Source organism: Falco rusticolus, chromosome 11 (assembly GCF_015220075.1).
Source record: "Falco rusticolus isolate bFalRus1 chromosome 11, bFalRus1.pri, whole genome shotgun sequence".
NCBI lineage: Eukaryota > Metazoa > Chordata > Aves > Falconiformes > Falconidae > Falco > Falco rusticolus.
This window is the reverse complement of record NC_051197.1, coordinates 29325071-29348058: the sequence shown is the minus strand read 5'-3', so window position 1 is coordinate 29348058 and position 22988 is coordinate 29325071. Positions and strand designations below refer to the sequence as shown.

The 22988-nt window shown below is 44.9% G+C and overlaps 1 protein-coding gene across 10 annotated transcripts in view; it reads left to right on the top strand.

The window, feature by feature from the left end:
* The window catches only part of RASAL2 (RAS protein activator like 2), a 187950-nt gene that overhangs the window by 145485 nt on the left and 19477 nt on the right, over positions 1-22988 (top strand). For 9 of the 10 annotated variants that reach the window (XM_037404207.1, XM_037404209.1, XM_037404210.1 and 6 more), the window contains 7 exons: positions 9946-10099; positions 11669-11767; positions 12606-13160; positions 15544-15688; positions 18952-19096; positions 19996-20232; positions 20931-21132. In XM_037404207.1, coding sequence (XP_037260104.1) covers positions 9946-10099; positions 11669-11767; positions 12606-13160; positions 15544-15688; positions 18952-19096; positions 19996-20232; positions 20931-21132 — 1537 coding nt within the window. Of the gene's footprint in view, positions 1-3956; positions 4077-9945; positions 10100-11668; positions 11768-12605; positions 13161-15543; positions 15689-18951; positions 19097-19995; positions 20233-20930; positions 21133-22988 lie in introns of those variants that run through there. The other variant, XM_037404213.1, reaches the window with a different exon arrangement.

The window sequence follows — 22988 nt, the reverse complement described above, 5'->3', positions numbered from 1 at the left end:
TACAAGCACATGGGTAGTTTTCTGGGCCGACTTTATTATACTAGAAGTTATTTAGAGTCTACTGCTGACACAGGACTGGAAACTTTTACTGCTCTTAACACCTGATGAAAAGTTCAGGTTAAGCGTATGGAATCCAATACCTTTTTCTGCATCTGTTTCAAATAAGCCGCAGACTTTAAATTTCATGATACAAAACCGTTGGATTGATCAGCTTTAGAGAAACTTGCCTTGATATATGCAGTACTTAATCTGCAGATCAGTGCAGTGGCCGAATAGGAGGAATTGTGCTGGTGTGAGCAGATCAGTTCAGCTAGCACTGGCGAAGCCCAGAGATCTGCAGTGCAGTTCAGACTCGTTAAGAATCCTTGCTGTTGTCAGTCAATTGTGTAGTTACTGCAGTGTTACTACAATGAACAGATGGTCTGTTCTTCAGGAAACTGGAAATCACGGTAACTTCAGACCATCTTAGTGCTCCATTTGGTATATTCTTGCTTGTTTAGTTTTTGGCTGGCGATTCAGGCTGGGAATGGATTGTATATGAGGCAAGCAAAAGCTCTCACACGCAGTTTTTCCTAACTATTTGTGAAGTCTCTTAATTGTTTTTATTAAACATTACTCTGTTACATGCCACAGAGCATGTACCTAGCTCAGCAGGAGAACTAGACTGAGTGAAAAATAGGTTGCCCGTACTTAAGGCCACGGCAGGCTTCTGTGATTTTTGCATTGTTTAGTGCATTTTCCCTTCTCCTTTGGCTGAGTTGAATTCATTATTTGTATCTGTCATGCTGTGCTATTTCAATCAGTTGTACTATCTTCCCCATCTGAAAGGCAGCACCATGAAATCATGGAGATAGCAAGGCTTCGGATGTTAGAGGTCTTGTTAAGCTCACGAGTTACAGAAAAGACTGCTGCCTACCAAACGTGACTAACCATGTGGATAATGTTGCTCCTGTAGTCATAGTAATGTCCACCCGGTCTATTTTGAGTTAAGTTTTGTTATAAAACCCTATATTCGGGGAGTTGCAACGTGGCTATGGAAAGCAACTCAGTGAGCCTAGGCGTGTTAAATAATGCCAGCATGTGATAAAGTACCTGTTGTTTTTACCCTTGTTTGTAACCAGCTTTGCCTGAAGTTTTGTCATGCAAAAAATCTCTTTGCTGTAAATAATGTATTTGTCTTTCCCTACCTTGGTACTCATGCTGGATGTGGACTGATGATACATCCTTTGCAGTGCAAGGGAAATGCTGTCATTCTGGGAAAGCCAGTAAATTTAGCTACAATTAAGCCCTGCAGCTTTGGTTTAAGACATGATATTATACACAGCAAAGCCACCTTCTCTTTAAAACCAGGTCCCCCTCTGCTCCCTGCCAGTGTGGGCACAAACTGTCAACTAGACTTGAATGAAACGTGGATTTTCTCTGATGACTTGCAAAGCATGAAATCCATTGCATGTGGTGATGGCATTAGGCGTAGCTGGTCTGTTCTGTCAGTCCTCTTAAGTCTGCTTGGCATGGATTTAAAAAGGAGGATCCAGATGCAAATGAGCTGAGAAGTCCCGGTGGCAGAGTTCATGCAGAGGGTTGGGGGACAGAGCCCTGGGAAGGCAGCGACGTGCAGGATGTTAGACAGGGACAAACCTGCGGTTGCTCTTTACTTTCCATCTGGTCACCCTCCTCCTTAGGCCTTCTACACTGCCAGCCTTATAGCAGTGCATCTTGCATCATCAGGGCATGAGATGGGACACTGTTGCGGGTTTTTTTTGGCCTGATGCCATCACTTGCTACTAATGGAACAAAGCATCTTTGATACCAGCCCATGTGATCTTCCTCCTTTCAGAGGTACGTTTGCTGAAGTAAACAAAGGGCACAGTTTTGAGGCAGGGGGGACCATTTGGGAGTAGCCAAGCTATGTGGAAAGCAAGCGGAGATTAAGTTTATTTGGAGATAAATCTTTGTACAAATGAGTGTTGATGCTCAAAAACATGAGCCTCACCTCAAGCTCTGTTTGCAGCCTTGTGCTGCGGGTGAGCATCACAAATTGCTGCAAAGTTATTTTTGGAAAGAAAGCGGAACAGCACCACTCCAGCTTGTAGTTAACTTTTGTTGGCAAGATTGACGGTTTAATGGAGTTCTCTTTGCATTTGTGGTCTAATCAGACAGCACACCAATTGAATATACCAACTTTGAAAGTTGAGGGTTAAAGCTACTACTTTTCTAATGGTATTTTATAAATAAAACCATAAAGGAAGTTCAGTTCCACTGTAAAGGGAAACTTGCCAATAATTTCTCCCTTTCCTCCCATATGTTTCACTCTGTATCTAAGGGTGCCTGAAATTGCAATTGGTGGGTAGAACAGCAGGAAAAACAACTCGGAAACCATGTGGGAATGAAGCGCTGAAGATGAGGAACAGATTAGTGTACTGGGAGGAGATGGGCTGGAAGAAATAGGAGGCTAAAAAGATTGATTAGTGTTCAGAATTCTGCTGTTGTTTGGAATTTTTTCCAATGGGACAAATCAGTGACAACTGTTTCTGCCTGAAAGAAGATAACACGTAGCAGCTGACTCTTAATTCATGAGAGGGAATTGCCGTTCTCTCACCTTCTGCTCTCCCTGCTTTCTGCATGAGTCTTAATCGGTTGCAGTAGAAACTTTCCTGTCCTGTGCTGGTGAGTCAGCCCTTTCCCATTTTAAGCAGGTGATGCTAGGTGATGTCATGGTGTTATACAGGTTTTCAGGGCCAGGTTAACTGATAGCATCTACTTTTTCTTGCTCTGACAAATACAAGAGCCCTGCCTTCAAAGAAAGTATTATACAGCTTTATAAACCAAAACCCTGTAAGGATTAGAAGGAAATAGAGGCTGCTGTCATGTTGCTTTCTCATGCTTCTGAGGTGTTTGGATCCTGTTAAGAAACAGGAGATGTTTATAGATAAATACCTAAAAAATTCTGGAATAAGGAAGATTAGTTACCCCGGTGCACATCAAGATTTGGGATACTGTAACACTGCGTGCCGTGCTGGATGGTGACAGAGGGTGGGAGCTGTCTGTTTGGAGTTGGTTTAAAATAGAAAGGATTCAGGAATGTTGTAGGAAGGAGCGATGGAGATAAGTTGCAGGTTTTTTTCATAATCAGATTTTCTGTTTCAGCAGAAAGAAGTTGGCCAACCTACTTTTTTTGGCTCTTCGCTTTGTTTCAGTGTGACTAGGTTAGTGGATGGGGAGAGGAGACACCTGCGGTGCCCCTCCAGAAATGAGCCTGCTGTGGGTCAGCAGCCAGGCATCCTGTAGAAATCCAAACCCTCTCATCCGTAATTCCCGTCGCTTCTGTCACTCCAGGCTCAGCTTGTTTGCTGGGTAGTCTGTTGTACTGGAAAACCCACGTTTGTCTTTACAAGGCACTAACGTGAGAAGATTTAGACTCTGCTCCGTTGTGGCCGGTGCCAGATGTGAATGAAGCTTTTCAGACACGTGGCCAGTCCGGCACCGCACCAGGTTATCCCTGGCTCTCACCATGAGGCTATCTGGCACCGTGTTAGCGCATCATCTTTTACAGCTTTTCCAGCCTGTTTCCCACTGCATTCTTTGAGCTCTTCAACCCACATATTTGTCTCTCACATCTTCTCGGTGTCAGTAATATATAAAACATGTGAAAAAAGCGTGAGAAAAGACTTAAGGAAAATTGCGTTTGAAAGGAGGGACCAAATCAGTATTTTTCAGTTTGCAGCCAGGAATTTGAGAGTATTTCCAAGTGGACCAACAGTTCTCGCCTCAGTTTTGTTTACGGTGAGGGAGCGAAGATGGTCGAGACGGGCTGCATATGGTCTCAGCGACTGCAATAAAGCTCTGCAGACAGCTGGGAGGGTTTTGCCCTGTTGGGATTTAGTGCCACGTGGGAATCCTCCTGCTTTACTAAAAGTCATTTTATGGCATTATCAGATAGTCGTAGACGAGCACAGGATCCGCTGTGTGCTCGCTCAGAATGGGTTCCGGCAGGTTGCAGGGAAGCGGGTAGCCATGGCTCTGGGGTTCATGGTGAAACGCTATCGCTGTTCCAACGACAGCTTTTTCTACTTTCGGTAAGTTCTCGCTCCTTCCTTCTGATTTCTTTGTAGTATGAAAATAGCACAGACCGTATAAATAATAGAAGCAAATCTCGCTGTGTGTTTCATATTCATTCATTTTAACTTAACGCCGGTTTTCAAAAAAAGGGTGGTGATTTTCATCTTGATTTAGACGTAAGGATAAAAATCTTTGTTACACAACGCGTTATTAAGGCTTGACTCACTCGGAGCTTGTATTCATTCAGCGTATCTGTTTCTATCTGCATACTGGAGTGTGGGGAGAGGGGAGGAGTGGTTTGTTTCCGGAGAGACGTCTCACTCCTATTTTGGTGAACATATTTCTTTCAGCTGGTTTTTTTCAACCCTCATTCAGTTGCTTGTTTTTCACTGAAAACTGATTCTCAGTGTTAAGCCTGTTGTCACAAACTTTCACCTTTGGTGTTAGATGCCTCTGTCCCACCTGCACGCTCACTTGACCCCTTTATAAGAACACGCTTCTTCATGGCTGATGCTTTTCTGCAAATCCCGGGCTCTTCCACATTGTGTTCACCTATACATTGCTTAGCAGTGAAATGAAACAGAATCAGTTAAGCATCTCTGGTCCAGCAAAACAAAAGAATTTGAAACATTAATAGCAGAGACCATGGTTACAGTAGGGTGAGGGGAATGCTACCACTGTGAAATTCAGCAGCCTGTTTGGCTGCGCCGTATGAGGTGCCTGTTAGACAAGCTGTGATCTGTAGAGAGAGGAGGCAGGCAGGGAAGGGCTTTGCAAAACCGGGATTCAGACAATGAGGCTTTGGGTAGGGCCTGGCAAGAAAGGACCAGAATCTCAACGGAAGGCTAAAGCAATATGCTCGGAAAAAGCCAGCGTTTAATTGCAGCGGAGTAGAACTTGCATCTAAATAAGCTACCCTAAGTTTATGATTTGAAAGAAAAATTAATAATGAAACTGGTTAAACTTGTAGAATTGTTGACCAAGTAATAGGATGTTCTGCTAATTGGCAGTTGGAAAATGAAGTGGGGTGTGGTGCCTGCAAAATGAACACTTGCATGGGGAAACCTGATGCTGCAGCACTGGTTCGAGCGCACCTGTATTGCAGATGATGTTGCCGACGTTAGGGTCCAGGTCGGCCAGCGCTGAGCAGAAAGTTCACTGCGTTACAGTCCAAGCTCTCTCCTGTGACTTTGCGAGTGGCTAAGTATTGAACTCAGCTTTCTGATCTCGGGGTGTGTCTCTCAACACACGCGTATTGTGCTGGAATTATTTGAAGCATGCAGATGTACAGTTTCGCGTAAGACCAGTGAAGGCATGGCTTTAGCCGGGTGCTTGGGCTGAACAAAAAATGCTTTTCAGAGTTCTTTGCCTTCATACCAGTTCGCTAAAAGAAACAGATTATGGGATTCTGTTCCTTGGTTGTTCATTTCTAGACTTTTTTTTTTTAATGTTTTTGATTGTTGATGTCCACAGGCTTGTTTTCCAAGCAATATAGTGCTCTCCCTGGTAAGCACAGTAATTGAAAGTCTTTTGTGCTTTGTAGGTTGGCTTTTAAATAGGTCAAAATCTGCAGGAGAGCTTCATAACCAGAGCAATTAGGATTTTAACCCTTTATCCTACATGCCTTATAGATAGTAGAACATAACAGAAGTCGGCTAATAGGCAGCTGTATGCCATGGGCAGCCACTGAAAGACAGAGGTTGCTAGTTCCCGGCTTACAACCGAAATCTTCCCGTAGTGGAAAATTACTGAATTATGGTGGGCAAGGAGAGAGGCTCAGCTTGTGGCTGGGCCAGCAAGATGGTGGTGTGGATGAGATCTTTTTCAGTAGCAGTGGTGTGATGCTGCCAGGCCAGTGGTTTGGGGCTTTGCCTGGGCTCTGATTTAGAAGGAAATTATGCAGCTCTGAAGATCAGTGCTCCAAAACATGTGAAAAGAGGTGAGAAGTTCCTCCACCTGCTTTTCCTATGGGAAAGAAATTATGGAGAATACCTGTCTAAGAATTGTTTGGTGCTGCTGGTAGCTATTTGCTCAGAGCTTGTATTGTATGTTGTTCCTTTACAATCTTTTTTCTTGCCTGCAGTAGTAGAAAGAAAAAGCAGCAGGAAAAAAAATTGATCATCGGTGGTTAATTGTAATTTAAAACAGGATTGGTGTTGTTAATGGAGCTGTTTAACAGAAACAGATTTGTACAAACAACCCTTCCCCCACCTTTTGCATGTGTGATCTTCCTGTTTACAGTAATCTGCTTCTCTGGGATTACCTCTCTCTTAACAGAGACTCCAAGCAATATGCGTTTTATCAGTAGCTTCGTACCTAATACAGGAAAGATTCTGTTAATCTAGCCCCTTTGCTGGACGTTGGAAAGTTAGTGGCATCTATGCAGAAGGAAAGCCAGCAAGCAATTTTCTTTCTTTGTTACTTAAAGCTTCAGAATATCAGATGAGGTTTTAAAGCAGCAGAAGACTATTATTTCTGGATAATTATTGCCTGTATTGATTGGGACGCTGCTGATTTAGGCACAAGTCAATGATTTGCTTTGCAGATCTATCAATAGATCAAATATATACCACGGTGCTTACAAGTGCATGTACTTGCGTTTGGAAATGCATGCGGTTGCATCTAACCAACAACTTTATGACACTGCCGTGGTGTTTATGGAAGATAAAGTGCCAATTCTAAGCCACTTAATGGTTTCATTGTGCTGTTTTAAATACGGTAACTTCGAGGGATCGCTCAAACAGATAGACCTTCCTCTGCCCCAGGACTGTGAGTCAAGGAAACTAGCCGTGCTCCAGCTGATCTGCAGCCCAACAAGACGTGCAAAGCTAACTCGTTAGAAGAGCAGTGAAGCAGACTAGATGCTACTGAAAGATGTAGCCTGCGAGACGGGTTGCAGAGGCACGGGGTACGATGGCTGTGCCTGCCTGCCTGTGCCCACACCCTGTCCCCAGAGCTGTGCGCAGGCATGCTGGGGAGATGCCTCCCTTGCTCTCGCTCTCTTTAACTGTCTGGGTCTTGAATAGGGAAAGAAGAGGAGGGACTTCTTTCTTTCTGGAAAGGTCACCTTTGCCGCGTCTGCTGGCCCCCCTAATCTCCTTACGGGAGGCTGCACCATGGTGACATGCAGCCGGGAGCCTGGTGGTGTCACCCGTGGGGCCGGGTGGGAGCACAGCCGATGAGGAGAGAGATTTCCATCGCCGCGCAGCTGTGACTCTTCTTCTTGTCCCAGCGTATCTGCCTGGCATGATGCTCACCTGAAATGTGTAACCTAAGGCTTGAGGAAGAACTCCTCCTGGATATCTGTGCCTTTCTTCCTCTCCCGGCAGGATTTACTGTCTGAGATGTAGCCCAGAGAACGGAGCTGGCAAGGGAGGGCTGTGACATGTGGCACCGCTATGATTTGGGGCTGCGCTGCTAAGTGGCTGTACGATTGTTTCATGTAGGTCTGCTTGATTTGCCTTACTCCGAGCGCAGCCGCCGCTTAACTGGGATTTGTAAAATCTCTTTTTTTCTTTCTCCTTTACCTGGTAATTATTTTTCTTCCCCTTATTTTCCCCCTCTTTGTGACCACTCCATGCTTTCCTTCCCTGACAAGGAGCTAAGGCGGGAGTTGGCTGCAGGCTCCCAGCCAGCTCCCCTCCGCTGTGCACCAAAGTACTTTGTTAGGACTGGAATTGCTGAGAGTTTGGGCAAGGGACAGAAGCCAAGTGACCTCAGCAGTGCTTTCTTGAGAGGAGAAATTAGAGAGGATTTGCAGAGATGATATTAAAGCGGTGTATTGTGGTGTGTTTATTTTAGACTTGCCCTACCTTCACTGCAGCGAGTGTTCAATTATACAGGGCTGAGGTTTTAGGTTTGCGTTGGAGCAGCTGCTGCTGTAACCTGTTATAACAAAGCATGCACAGTGCAGCCAACGCGTTTGTACCGGGGCTGCTGTTTTGCATTTGAAATCAATGTCTTTGTAATATTCCTTTTATGAAAGGTTTCTGCTGCCTGCACTTAGGTCATCCAATATATTAAATGGGAACAAAGTTCTCCCTTACTGTTTAATAAATCTTATCGTATGTGAATCTACTAGGATACCTTCGGCGTTTTGTTTTGTACAAAAGAGCAGTCAAATGAGCTCTGCTTGTTGCTTTACATGTATCCTTCGTGATACCCAGGTTTTTGTTAAGCAGCCTTAGTAGTACTGAAGATGCCTTTTCCAAATATTTGTTGGGGTTATTTTTTTTTTCCTCTCTGTTACCCCACAGAATTGCGCAAGGATAGGAGGGATTTGATTTTGCCAAGAATAGAAAACGCGAGGATTTTTTTTTGTATAAGATATGTGAAGGAAGTATACAAAAATACTTATTTTTCAAAATTAAGGAAGCTCTTGGAGGTAGCTGTGGTTTTTACTCCTCCATAAATATATTATTTTTAAACATTTTCTGTTTGATACTGGGAGTTGAATAGTAGAAGATACACTGTGAAAACAAACACAGGAGAGAGAGCATTGTTTCAGAGCTTCACTTTTCTCTGCGTAATGTGTAGACAACTGATGCCTTTCTACTTTCACATCTGTTCCTCGTGCTCAGCCTTCCTTGCTGGGTGTACAGCCGTATTTATGGACACGCTTTCATGGAACACAGAACAGGCGTAGGGACCAGCACGAGCCTCGGTATCTTAACAAAACCTAAAGAAACAGCTCCTTCTCTGCTAAGCCGGGACTCTGTGCTCTTCCTCCTTGTTGGTCATCTGTGAAGGCCTTGACCAAGTTCCAGCTGGAGGAAGAACAAGATGCGTGTGCACGTCGTGTTTACTTTCGGAAGTATAGAAGTGCTGGTTGTGCCTAGAGTGTCACAGGACTTGATTGCAGAAGCGTGTAGTCGAGGTGTCACTTTGGAGGTAAAGGAGCACAGGTGAAACCACTGTCACCTATGCACGGAGCACGTTTTAGAATGCTGTCTGACAGCAGAGCTCCCTGCCATGCACAAATGCTGGATTGAATCGAATTGGGAGCGTACAGAACGTGTTGGAGTGCGTTTTATGCCGTGGCTGTTGGTCGCAAAAAGCGACGGCATAGCGGAGGCAGGGGAATGTCTTGGAGAAGTACTCGAAAACCGGTGGGAGCAAAGAGAAGACTGCCTTGGTGAAAAGGTGCTGTGAACTTGGGAGGTGCCAGCTCAGGTGAAGCTCAGGGATTTACAGGGCAGAGGGCTGAGAAGAAGCGGTACGTGTTAGTGAGGGGACGTTAAGAGAGAATGGAGGTGTCAACAAAAAAAAAAAATTGGAAACTGTTAAAACTGGAAGAAGCAACTGAAGAAGAAAATGCAAAATTTAAATTTTGTGTATAAGGTAACCGACTTGAGCATTGTGAAGTGGGAAATTATTCGAGTATTTGACTTTAGTGTAAAGGCTTTGAATTTTAAGAAAAATCAAGTGTATTGTGGGACGGAGTGTCATCTCTAATGAGAGTAGCTATCATTTTGCATTGGCTTAGAGATTGGTGTGATTTTTGCTGTTAATACGCAACGTTTATTTGGTAATCTAGACAGCAGTAAATCTTTTCAGTAACATATCCAAACGTATCTATGGCTTTTCTTTAAATTTCAGCAGTTAAGTTCTGCACTTTTTGGTGTGCTGCTGTTCTTTCACTGATGGCTCGGCAGCTCCAATTTCTAGGTCGGTGGGAATGGACTTCCTAGGCTGGTGTAGCTGGATATTTCCTTAGGAGTCTGGGATTACCAGCCTGATGTTATTTTCATAAGGCTGACAGACTAATTGTAGAAGTTGCTCCGAAGCAACACCACCAAGTTGCAGCTTTCTCTGGGATCTTGCCAGCTCTTGTGGTAATTTTGAGGAAAAAAAATGATGTTTCCTTTCCCCCTCGCGCTCCTGCAGGTCACGAGGATTGCCGAAGCTGAAAGAGTCCCGTTCCCACGAGTCTTTACTGAGCCCAGGCAGCGCCGTGGAGGCCCTGGATCTTGGGTCAGAAGAAAAAGTCTTTGTCAAACCACTTCACAGCAGTATCCTTGGACAAGACTTCTGCTTTGAGGTAAAGAAGGCTCTCCAAACACGCTGCCGATTAGATGCTGTCAGTCGGTCTCAGTCCTTGCGGGTTCGCTGTTCTGGGACTTTGTAATTGGAGAACAGATCGGCAGCCGCTGCTATCCCGAGGTTTGGGTGGGGGCTGTCTAACCAGCGTGCCATTTCCAAGTCCTTGAGGCTAATGGCATCAGCCTCTCCATGGAGAGAAATCTTTCTCAATTACCGCATCTTCTAATTGTAAAAAATCTCTTTAATTTGATAAATATCTAAGCATTTGTAGTTTGCATGCAAATATATGGTTGAAACATACTATTGCTGATAAGCTGTGTGTGTATTCATCCTCTCCAAATTCACCTAAAATCAAATTTAGAAAATATACCGTAACTGAGAAATGGGATTTCCAGTCAGAGCCCCCTTCCATTAGCTCAGCCTGCTTTCCAGTTGCGAAAGGAAAAGCTCCAGTAACTGCAGATGCATCCGTTGCACTGTGGATGCAAAGATCCTCTTGTTTCAGCCCAGACTGCGGCTCAGCACTACACGGCTCCTGGTTTTGTTTCAGAAACAGGCTGGCTGAGCACAGTCCTGACCTTGCAGGACCAGCAGCGTGTTCGTGTGTGCTATTTGGATGCATCTAAGGCCGTCGTAATCTATCGTGGCAGGGGTGGGTGCCAGTCTGTCTTCAGCAGGATTAGTCAGATGCATCTAAACTTCTGGAACAAAGATCTGTTTTACAACCTGGAAAACTGCTCTGGCAGAAAACCACCGTATCAGGCTCTTCTCCCCCGGGATGTATCCAGGAGCTGTTCCTGTTCGCTTCAGTCTCGTTCTTCTGGTTGGAAGCGCTTTCCAGCTTGCCTAGGTCTGGAGAGTTGAGTGAGAAAACTGGCAGTGACTTAGCTCTGAGGCTGTTGCTTCAAACTGCTTTTTAATTGTGTGCACAAATGAATGGAAAGAGTAAACCAAGCTTGTCAGGCCACATAGAAGTGAAAGAAACCCAGGTGGTTCCCCCTGCCTGAAAGCAGCGTTGTGTATGGCATCGAGTGTCAGGGCCAGAGCAGAGCACAACTCCTTCGGTTTGTTTTAGACTGTTGCTGTATGTATGGACCCTTGGAAATATTTTGTATTTACTGAAGACACCATTAGACACCATTGCCAGTGTGTTTTGCCTTATATTAATACATTGTTAGTTCTGTCTCTCTTTACACTGTTAGTAACCAAACCATCTGCCTCTGGGACTTAACAGGGAAAACTGCAAGCATTTAATAGCTATGGATCAATTAACAAGTGTTTTAAAAAAAATAAACTAACTGGTTGATTAAAGCCTGGTTTAAAAGTCTTTAAGAGGAGCCTCTGGTGCTTCTCATATGTTTTTATATTAATTTGAACTGACTTTTTTTCTCTCTGCATTTTGTGGGCCTTTTAACCTCTCTGCCTTCTAGGCTCCCATATTGTTTTTCTTGCCTCTTTCATATTTACTTTGCTGCTCAAGCTGTGTGTATCTGCCTTCCTGTCTTTTGCAGCCTCTTAAGTGTCTCCTAGGCTTGCCTGAACTCAGCCTGTTGTTTATATGTTCCAGGTGACCTACTCTAGCGGCAGTAAATGCTTCAGTTGTTCCTCCGCAGCAGAGAGGGACAAGTGGATGGAAAACCTACGCAGGACGGTGCAGCCGAATAAGGTAATAGAAACTGCAGCAATCAGATTACTGGGGGGATGGAGGTGGCATGATTGGATTTAAGTCCAGCCTACCAGGGCTTCCCACAGATGCATCCTCAATTAATGTAGTCTGGGGAGATGTCCACTCGTCAGTGTCTCAAAAGCTGCTGTGTACTATTTTAGTGAGTGCAGTAGGTCAAACCTTTAATGAATAACTACTTGTCGGCGTGCTTCCTGATTCCTGCCCCGGTGCCTACTGGTGTTTCAGGCTGGGTTTCTGATACCGTGTGTCTCAGAAGGATGGGACGTGGCTTCCTAGGTTTCATGGTTTACTGTGGGGGCACAGTTTTGGGCGGGGGGGGTGGGGGGTGGGAGTGGAACCAAAAGGAGTTTGAGGCGGAGTGAGAAGGGAGGTCAAGCTATTGATCAGCTAGAAATATTTGATAGGTCACCTCCGTAGCTGGCATACTAGTAACCTTCGAGGGAGAGGCCAACAGCGAGTGCTCTGGGAGCTAATTCACAAGAGTCAACAATTTCGTGTGTCACACCAGGCTGGCAGCTTTGGAGGGGCTCCTGTGCAGAGTGTTTGTTTTCTAATGCGTTTCAAATACAGTGTTTTGAGAAGCAAAATGTTCTCGTCCCCACCTTTGACATACAGAATACAGCCCTTTGCCTCTATTTTAGAAAATGTCTGGTTTTCTAGAGATTCTGAATCTCTGAAAATCAAAGAATCTGATTCTGAATTCTGACTCTGTCCCTGCCTTGGGCACAAAAGGCAGCCCTTTGTTGCTCCTTTAGAGGACAAATCAGTCAATTTTTAGGGATTTTTGAATGAAAGCTGAGCTCTTTCTTCTGCACAGGACAACTGCCGTCGAGCTGAAAATGTGCTCCGCCTCTGGATCATTGAGGCAAAGGACCTGGCCCCCAAGAAGAAATACTTCTGTGAGCTGTGCCTTGATGACACTCTCTTTGCCCGCACCACCAGCAAAACAAAAGCAGATAACATTTTCTGGGGAGAGCACTTTGAGTTCTGCGGGCTTCCTCCTCTTCACAGCATCACAGTTCACATCTACAAGGACGTGGAGAAGAAGAAGAAAAAGGACAAGAACAATTACGTAGGCCTGGTCAACATTCCCATGGCTAGTGTAACCGGGCGCCAGTTCGTGGAAAAATGGTACCCAGTCAGCACACCTACACCCAACAAAGGGAAATCGGGGGGACCTTCCATTCGAATAAAATCCCGTTACCAGACCATCACCATCTTGCCCATGGAGCAGTACAAAGAATTTGCAGAGTTTGTTACTAGCAACTACACCATGTTGTGCTCTGTGCTGGAACCTGTGATCAGCGTCAGGAACAAGGAGGAGATGGCTTGTGCTTTGGTGCACATCCTGCAGAGCACTGGGAGAGCTAAGGTAAGAAAAACCTCCTGTCAAAACGACTCCCTCTCACTGCTGGCAGGTGATACCTTTTCAGCTAGAAACTAGGAAGCCCACGACCGTAAGCAGCAGCAGAAGGTGCCTGATGGGGTAAGGCTAAGAAAAAGGTCTCAGAAGTCTTTGAAGAGACTTGGGCAATTGCATCTACTGGGAAGGCATGTAGACAGGCACAGTACCAACAATGAATGAGAGAGAAGACAAAGATTAAAGGTGCTGTGTACATAGTGCAAGTAGGAGGACTATATATTATTATCCTGTCTTCGTGTTATTCTAAAAATGAGACCTGCACTGCAGTGTGGTACTTCAGAGAGGTTCACTCAGGAACCTTTGCTGTATTTCTAAAATCATGATACAGGATAAGAGATAAGTAAGCAAGAGATTGGTAAACTGGAGAATTACTTCTATAAACAAATCTCTGCTACAATGAGTAGCAGGGTGCTAAGTCAGCTAGTCAATGCTGACATTGATTCGGTCAGCATTTGAACAGCCATTTGGAGAATCTATACTCGGTTAATGACGGTCCCACCTGCCCCAAGGATGTTAGTAGGAATTGGTGCACACCGATGGGTCTCTGTGAGGCAGCAGTTGGAGCGATCCTCAGTTTCTTATAATAGATCGTGGGAGAATAATCCTGTAGGTCTTGGGAAATTCTGAGAAGCATTAATAAGCATTGATTTATCAGGATGCTGCCTGTCAAGTGGGTGTGTGAGTAGTACCGAGCTGGAGTCAGCTTCTTCCAGTAAGGCCAGCTAGAGCAAGTTAAGCACAACCAAGCACAAGTTAGAGAGTAAGAGATGCAGAAGGATGGCCATAAGCAACATCCAAGGGTCAGCCTAATTTAACTGTTCCAAAAAGATCCTTTCATGTTTGCATAGTCGTATCCACTCTCTGCTGTTCTCCCCTTGCCGTACGTCTCGGGAGGGCTTGTGCTCTGTGACAGTGTGTGTGATAGGACCTCGTTCCTTACCAAGTCACTTGTCGATTGAGAGAAGCTGGTAGCTCAGACAGCTTCTGTAGGGCTGTGTTGAAATCCTGCTGGAAAACAGGTTCTGGACTCCCGCAGTGCTAGCTGCAACAGGTAGATAACTTAGCGTTACAGCTTCGTTTTTCTGTTGCCTGAACATTTGGACCTCTGTTTACTGGAGGTGTTGAGCAGTCTAGGCTGACATAACCCAGAGCTGCAAAGACAGTATGTTTCCAGTTCTCCCTGTATCGGTGGAGATGCAGCTGGATGTCCCCAGTTTCTACCAGGTGAAAAATTACTCTCTCAGATTTTGCTGAAAAGAAACAGCAATAGTGGATTGAAAAAACCAAGAGTACTAGATGCATTTTTGATCTATATTTATCATATATAATTTGTTCCACGTATTTTACAGTCGTGTGCAGGCAGTGCATTATGGCTTCTGCAGTTAATGGGGTTATGAAACCCTGCTACAGCACTCTTCGAGCTGTTTGGAGGGTGCTGCTGTTTGCAGCATACCAGCAAGTCACATTTATCACTCAGCCCTAATTCAGGGTGGTGGTTTGGTTTTGGCTTTTGGAGGTTCCTTTTTATTGTTTTGTAGCAGTTAAAAAAAAAAAAAAATAAAAGGAGAAATATGCTTCCTGTCTTGGAGAACTTTATAGTGGCTGAAATTGGATCTTGCAGACAACCAAGTATTTCTTGTGAAATGCTGAGTGTCCTTGATTCACATGAAGTTATCACTCAGGAAATAAGTATTACTGTAGAATTAGACCCTGTATCAAGAGGTTATTCGCTGTAGCCAAGACTTGCTGATAGCTGCTGCCCAGGCATTTGAATGTAGTTCAAGTGAAGCCATGTAGATCCACAGCAAGTATGTTAACTTTTTTCCCAAATCTTGAACCACTTTTGGCTTGTGAATTTAATTTATATAGGCCATTCTTCTTATTTAAACTTCACCAAGCTATAAGAACTTCTGCGTAACTTCCATTTTGGGTGTTGAAATCCAAGTTTGTATGGAATATTCAGCATTAAAAGATAAATATAATATCACAGCTTCTTTAAGCATACAAAGCCACTGACAAACTGGGGAGGGGTTCTGTTCAGGATCTAAACTGAAACACAAGCTTGGCTGTAAAGGTTTTAGAGACTTTTGCTTCTCCCTTTATAATTTGTGATCTGTATCATTTTACAAGTATAATAAATCCAAGAGGAGCCCTGGCTGTTTGCTTGGCCCATACTATATGCAGCATCAACACCCATTGTCCCAAGCTGAGCAACTATTTCAGTAATCCTTTCGCTCCCGTGTTTATCCTTTCTTCTTGGCTTCATGCTGTTAGCCTGGCATGACTGAGTCTGGTTAAAATAACTTCTTGCCATTTGACCTTTTTTCTTCAGGACTTCTTGACGGATTTGGTGATGTCCGAGGTAGATCGTTGTGGGGAACATGATGTCTTGATCTTCAGGGAGAACACGCTTGCTACCAAAGCTATAGAGGAATACCTGAAGTTGGTAGGGCAGAAGTATCTTCACGATGCGCTAGGTAAGAAAGTGCCTGTCTTGTCACCTGTTTGCATTGCAGGGGCTAATCCCGAACTGTCTGCCACATGACTGGTGCTTCGTGTGTCTAGGTATGTGGGATGGGAAGGAGCTGCCTCAGCACTCAGCCCAGGTGCCTGGTATCCAGATAGCAAAATACATGCTGGCTTACTCTTGAAGCCCTTCCTCCACGCAGAGGGAGATGCCCTTGGGTGCCTGCAGGAGTAGCGCCCAAGGCAGGGCAAACTTAATTTGATACAGCTGAGTCCCTCTTAAAGTTTCTATCACCACGTTATGTTTTTCCGGGTAACTTTCTTTTGTGTGTCTAGTTGCGATAAAGAGGTATAATACTGCAATTGATGTGTGGGCAACGGTGACTGTTCCATCTGGTATATGAACAGGCTTAAAAAACAAAGGGATTTTGACATACGGTTCACCAGTGGGGATAGAGACCAGTGCTTTGTGTCGTGGTGTCAGAAGTGAATCTGGTGTGATGCGCAATACAATTAGGTAGAGATTTCAGAAAGGGTTATGAATGTGAAGCGTGTATTTCACTGATCATCTCTGCTAGAGACGCTCCTGCGCTCACTTTAGGCTGAAGTGCCACCACCTAGGGGGTTAGATATACTCAGGGGTATCTGGTTGACAACTAAAGCATCTCTGGTCAGGCTCTTTCACTTGTCGTAGCTAACAGCAAATGTTAGCTGTGGTGTTGACACGTGTCAAGTGTGAGATGCCCACCCTAGCGCTTGGGTTGAACACAGGTAGTACAAGAAAACCAATTTCCAGATGCTTCAGCTACAACTGTTGGTAATGCTGGCACATTCCAGAGTGACCCTTGGACTTGCTCAGCCCTTACCTTTGCCACGGAGCAATTAATTCATTAACATTTGTGTTAACCTTTCAAACTGACACCTTGCCCCAGTAAAAGTGCTTGGACGCACACAGCCAGAGGGAGCGAGGCTGCAGGGCTCCTGAGCAGTACAGGGCAGGAGATCAAGATGCAGACTGTCTGGGGAGCCTCCTGCCTGTGTTTATCCAAAGTGCTCTTTATTCACCACCTCATTAAAACTGTCTGGCCAGCCTGTGCTGTCCTCCTCCGTTCCCCCCGCAGGGTGTTCATGTTCGCGGTTACGTGCCAGGGTGGATTCTGATAATCATATTGTTGTCCCCTCTCCACCAAAAGGTTCTGCTCTAGTCATAAGCCACTGCTTTGGAAATTACTGTCCGTGCAACTAATAGTGCAATGAAGAGGACCAAAAACAGGCACACTGCGAAGAAACTCGCAGCCTGGCTACAGTTAGCTTTTACCAGCTCCACACAATCCTTGTCACCCACGATTGCACAATGAGCCACCCACCCCCCTGTTTCTTGGATGAAGAAAGCTTTGGAAATTGATACAAGAGAAACAAGACCAGGCCAAAGCCACGTCCCACACCACATCCTTTCACACACACACACACACACACACACACAAATGCAAGCAGCTTGCTTTCCCAGCAGTCTCGCTTGTCCTCAGCAATCCCAGATGCTGGCAAGCCATCAAGGAGGTAGTTGGCTAAATTAGTGCTCCAAGGGTCAGTACAGTCAGGTCTGTGATTATGTGCATTTTGTCCACTTCTTAAGTGTCATGAGCCTGTTCTGGTAGTTTTATCCTCATGGGTGGAACCACGGAGCAGAAGTCACAGTCCTAGGCTCTTGCTTGGTGTGGAGAAATGAGCAGCGTGTTACTAGGAGCTGTGCTTTTCAGCAGACTGAACGATCAGCTGTGGGACCAGTATATTACATTTGACTGCAAGTCTCTTAACGTGCAGTAATTACATAAAAATAATGACTTCTAATACATCATTTAAAGCTGAGTGATAAGATTGTAAATCACAGATGTGAGAGATGGAAGATCCCGCTAAGGTCATCCAGCTTGTCTGTAGCTCAGGGCAAGGTTGCTCGTGACAATACACCCGCCTAATTCTTTGTCAAGTTTTAAATGTCATTTTCCTCTGATGCCCTGTTCTTTGAAAGGATTAACGACATTCCGCTTGGTGTTAGCTATTTAATACATCTGCCAGAGCATCTTAATATACGATTAAGGCAGGGTCTTGTGGACCACAAAGAGTAAGGTTCAAATGTATTTAAGGGGAAAAAAATTATCCGGTAAACAACAGTTAAAACAGAATTGGATCAACAGAACTGATGCTGAGAGTTTTGCAAATAAGCGATCTAGATGCCCTCAGCAGAAATTTCTTGGACCCCAATAAAAAACAAAGCTTAAGAAAATGTGCTGCCTGCTTTGCTTGCAAGAACACTGCTGACTTAAGGTTTGGGGAGAGGGGGTGGGAGGTGTTTAAGGGTTTTTATGAAAAGGCAGACAAAAAACCAAAACCCTTTTTTGCAAACAAACCTTGTGGCGTTAGCTCGAAGCCAGCAAGATCATTTGAGGAGATGAACTTTAAAGACTTTGCATCATGAAATGAATGAATAAAGAGTTTTTCCTAGTGAAGGGCAGTTGAGAAATCACTTGGTGTTCTAGCATATGTAGAAGGAAACCTAGTAAGTAGTTCATTCCAGTGTGTCAAGCAAAGGAAACTTTGTCTGGTTTTGTATGTGTCCCATTGCTGTTGGGATGCTGCAAGAGGAGGATGAAAGAAATGCAAAGGATTTTGAGACACGCAAGCTCTGAAAGTGTTGTAAGAGGTTGAGAAAAAGAGGTTGAGAAAATCAGCAGTATCTAGCTAGCACTCAGGTATTACTCGTATTCAAGAGCAAGGTGACACTTTTTAAAATTTTAAAAAAAGGTAAATTTAGAAATAATAAAAGCAAATAGCATCATCAAGTGCATTTCCTGGGGAAATTATGAAGACAAAAGAGCACAGCTTCATTTCTAAGACTGTGGATAATTTTATAGTGGATAATACAATTTGAATAAAAAGTCAAATCCTATTCTTCAGGCTGTAAGTGAGGTGTCTGCAGGGTTTGTAAGCAAAGCCATCCTGTTACTGCACCTGTGTGTGGGGGCAGCGAGGGCACGGGAGGCTGAAGCGTCAGAACACCGGCCGTCTGATCTGGTACGGCGAGTGCTCTGTTCTGAAAGACCTGGGAAGCCGTGTCCCCAACATCTGGTGTCTGGAGGCTGTATGGCAGACACAGGGAACAGAAGACGCTGTTGCTGAGGAAAGGGCATAAGGAAAGATATAAGCAGGATTTAAAGGTGTATCAAGGAGGCTTTTCATCTAACTACCCTGGTTTTGTCACCCTCTTCCCTTTGTCCAGGGGAGTTTATCAAGGCTTTGTATGAGTCAGATGAAAACTGTGAAGTGGATCCCAGCAAATGTTCATCCAGTGAATTAGCAGATCATCAGAGCAACCTGAAAATGTGTTGTGAGCTGGCCTTCTGCAAGATTATCAATTCTTACTGGTGAGGCGTCTTCCCTCCCCTCCTCCTCCATTAAGTCATAGGCTTAGAGGGTGCCCATTTCTTCTCAGAGGATGAGAACACAGCAGTTGTCTAGGGAAATAGCATAGACCCATCTATCTTGTGAGACTGCCTTGATTTCCTTTCCTCGCTACCTTCTTCCTACGTGTGACAGCATATTGCAGGTGGCACTTGTGCGCGAATTGAGGGGTTCCAGTCCCACACACCGTACCTGCCAGGAGCTTCTGCTGAAATACTCTGCCAAGGGAACACAGACTGAGCTGTGACTAAATAAGGAGGGAATAAAGTGAGAAGATAACAGCTTAGCTTGAACTTGGGATGAAAAGCTGGAAGTTTTGATGTGTATAGAAAACTTTCAGACCCTTTACATCTGTAGAATTGAGCAGGAGATCACAGGGAGGAAACGTTGGCAGAGAGATTTCTATTCATCTTTGTTTCAGAGCAGTACTAAAGGAGGGCCTTTCTGCTTCAGAATGAAGCACTGAGAGAGCTTAACAAGCGAAATAAAAATTTCAATTATGGAGATGGGTTTGGTTCAGTTTGTTTTTAATATTCTAACCCGCTGTTTGCTCCAGGGTAGCAATGGATAAGCAGTTCTTAGCTTGCAAATCAGTGTGTCTGAAAACGGCTTCACTTAACATATATGAACAAGGGATGCTTCAAAGACTGCTTAAGTATCACCAGATTAAATGGGGATCTAAGAATAGACACCTAATGACATTTCCTAGCCTAGAGAGGGAAAAGGGGGAGAAGGGGGGGTGGGATGGGAGAAGAAGCTGATGTTCCCCTCCAGTAATTATTTCTGAGTGATCGATCACCAGTTCAACTTGTTGCATCTCATTGCCCGTACAAATTTTATTTCCTGCTTTATTATTTTTCAGCGTGTTCCCTCGTGAGCTGAAGGAAGTGTTTGCATCTTGGAAGCAGCAGTGCCTGAGCAGGGGCAAACAGGACATCAGTGAGCGCCTGATCAGTGCCTCCCTCTTCCTCCGCTTCCTCTGCCCCGCTATCATGTCCCCCAGCCTCTTCAGCCTCATGCAGGAGTATCCCGACGACCAGACATCTCGCACGCTCACGCTTATCGCGAAAGTCATTCAGAATCTCGCCAATTTTGCTAAGTAGGTGGTGGCAATCAAATTGAAGTCTGTGCTTTTAGGGGTGCAGGTCGCTGCGGGCTGCTATAGAGCAAGGCGAGCCCTGCTTTGGGAGGCAGCTGATCCTCTGGCAAGCTGAAGTCAGCTCTGGGAAAGTAGGAAGCTTCTCACTTATATGTGAACTCTGTTCCCCTTGAGACACCTCAGTGCTGAACTAGGTACCTTCTCCTTTTCACATGCAGATTTGAGCTGTGTTGAATCCGGTAGAGGGAACACAGTATAAAATCAAGGAGTCGTGCATTAGCATGTCAGTGTGTATGCGATTTCAAAAGAAAAGAAGCCCGTTCCCACCAAGGATCATGATTTTCCTCCTTTCTTCCCCCAAAATTTCCAGCTGAATGATACAGACGGCACAGCATGTCCTTTACAGGGGAGGAGATGCAGAGAAGGAGAGAAAAGGGTGTCTGGCGGGGGCGGGTGGGGGAAGATGTGTTGTTCCCTTGATCATAGTATGAACAGTAAATTACTAGTATTTAAATAATTCCAAGAAAGCACTGAACCTCTTAAATTATCCAGGTTTTTTTCTCCCAGACCTCAGAAAGGCAGTTCTAAAGTTAAGCACTTAAGTAATTGTCTGTAAGCACTTGGGCTCTGTATTTTGGATGGAGGTTATTGACGGGGTCCTGGCACCGTCCGTCGTCCCCCCCCCCTGTTTCTTGCAGGTTTGGTAATAAGGAGGAATATATGGCCTTCATGAATGACTTCTTGGAACACGAGTGGGGAGGAATGAAGCGTTTTCTCCTGGAGATCTCTAATCCAGATACCATCTCAAACATGCCTGGATTTGAGGGCTACATCGACCTGGGCAGAGAGCTCTCGGTGTTGCATTCCCTCCTGTGGGAGGTTGTGTCCCAACTCGATAAGGTAAAGCAGTCTGGAGGCCCGGGGGGCGAATCCGGCGATTGTCCCGTAGCAACAGTAAACACTGGGAAACATCAAGGGAGCAGCTGAAGCCTGCTTTGGGGAGAGCTTATTCAACAGCTTTGGAGAGGAATGTTTGATCATGGTATTGCACAATTGCTTTTCCCCTGATTTCGGACCGAGGCCCGAAGCAGGGCATGTGAAGTGGTTGAGCTTCAGCAGCCGTGCAAACACTTGGCGGAGCCTTAAGTAAGGCTGGGTGTTCAATGGTGGAGAGGGCAGCGCTTAGGAGTAGACCTGGAATGCCCTGAGCAGCCGTTCCTTGCTTGTAAGTGAGCTGGAAAAAAGGGAGGGTGTTTGCGCAGAAAATGCGCAAGCGTTGCGGTGCCCTCTTGGATGCTGATGGAGGTGCCACCACGCCCTGCCCTGCCCGGCTCGGGGGGGTCATGTGTTGGCCCAGCAGAACTGTTCTCACTAAAGACCTGATCCAAAGCCTGCTGAGGTGTTCTCCTGTCCGCAATCTTTGCGTTAGTTTTTAGTATACATAGAGGATGTCATGTAAAAACTTGGATCCACTCCATTTTATCCTGTAACACAAGCCAAGTGCTTGCTGCCGTGCGTTGTGCTGGGGTCACACGCGTTGTCCAGGTTCTGTTCTGCAGCGATAGACATTGCCAACAACAAGTATGGCTTCCATTTGGCTACAGAATGAGAAAAGGCCCTAGTTTGCATTTCCTTAGCTATGTGCCTTCGCAGGATCCAAAATCATTAGAACCTTGATAGCAAAGATAGTTGGTAAGACCCAGAAAAGCAGAGCTGCAAGTCTGTCTTTTTTTTTTTTTTTTTTTTTTTTTTTTTTTATTTTTTTTTATTGTAAGTGCTTGGAACTCTTCCATATTTCAACTTTTAGAGGTGCATTATGTTGTCCACATTCCATTTATATTATTCTTTCTTTTGAAACTGGAGAAGTGAGGTGAATTGCAACGCGCTCCTAATATTTTTATTGCATTACGGTTTGCCAAAATAGTTATTTGTTGTGTATCTGTTTTCTCACAGTACATTATTTGAAATAAAAAAAGAAAAACGGAGCCAGTTGCATCAAAGTGACATGTCCTTGACTCAGAAAGGCAATATATATTCATGTTAGTTAATCTTAGTTTGATAACAATTTACGATCCTGTTTTTTCCGTTTCCCTCATATGTGTACACTCAAAATGTCACAGGCAGCAACAAAGTCAGCTACAGAGGTGGGTCAGCAGCCTCAGAACAGGCAAAGCGAGCACTCAAAAAACCCGGATCCTCCATTTCTGCAAATTGGGGTAAACCCAGCAGGGCAGGGAACGTGGCAGTCTCCCTCCAGGCCGGTCAGGCGCAGGTCAAGAGAAGCCCAGCTCCGGTCTTTAGAACTGCAAATGGATCTTTGGATTTGGTGTTAGTTACCGTGAGCTGCTCTCCAAATGCAAAGGTTGTAAAGGTCTTGGGACAGCGAGGAAAGGAAGGAGCCGGACCTGGATGAACCATCCGAGCAGATCTGCCTTGCCCTTTCTGTAGGTTAGACGCGTGGCCCTGTCCTAACAGGCCCTTGGGAGCTGGTGTAGTGGTTTCCAAAAATGAAAATCAAGGGGTAAAGTTAGGTGCCAGACTGCTTTACTGTGGGTAACGACTGGAAAACGTTAGGAGAAGTCACCTCGGAGATTTTGATAGCCACAGCGGAAGAGCTGTATGAAAATGTCTGTAAAAAGACCTTGCTCGGGAGCCAAGCTGACTGAATACCTGCTTGCAGGAAAAAGGAGGGTATCTTTAAAAAGAACGTTGTCTTTGTAGCAGAGTTTTCACTTTTTTTTTTTTAAACCTCCAGC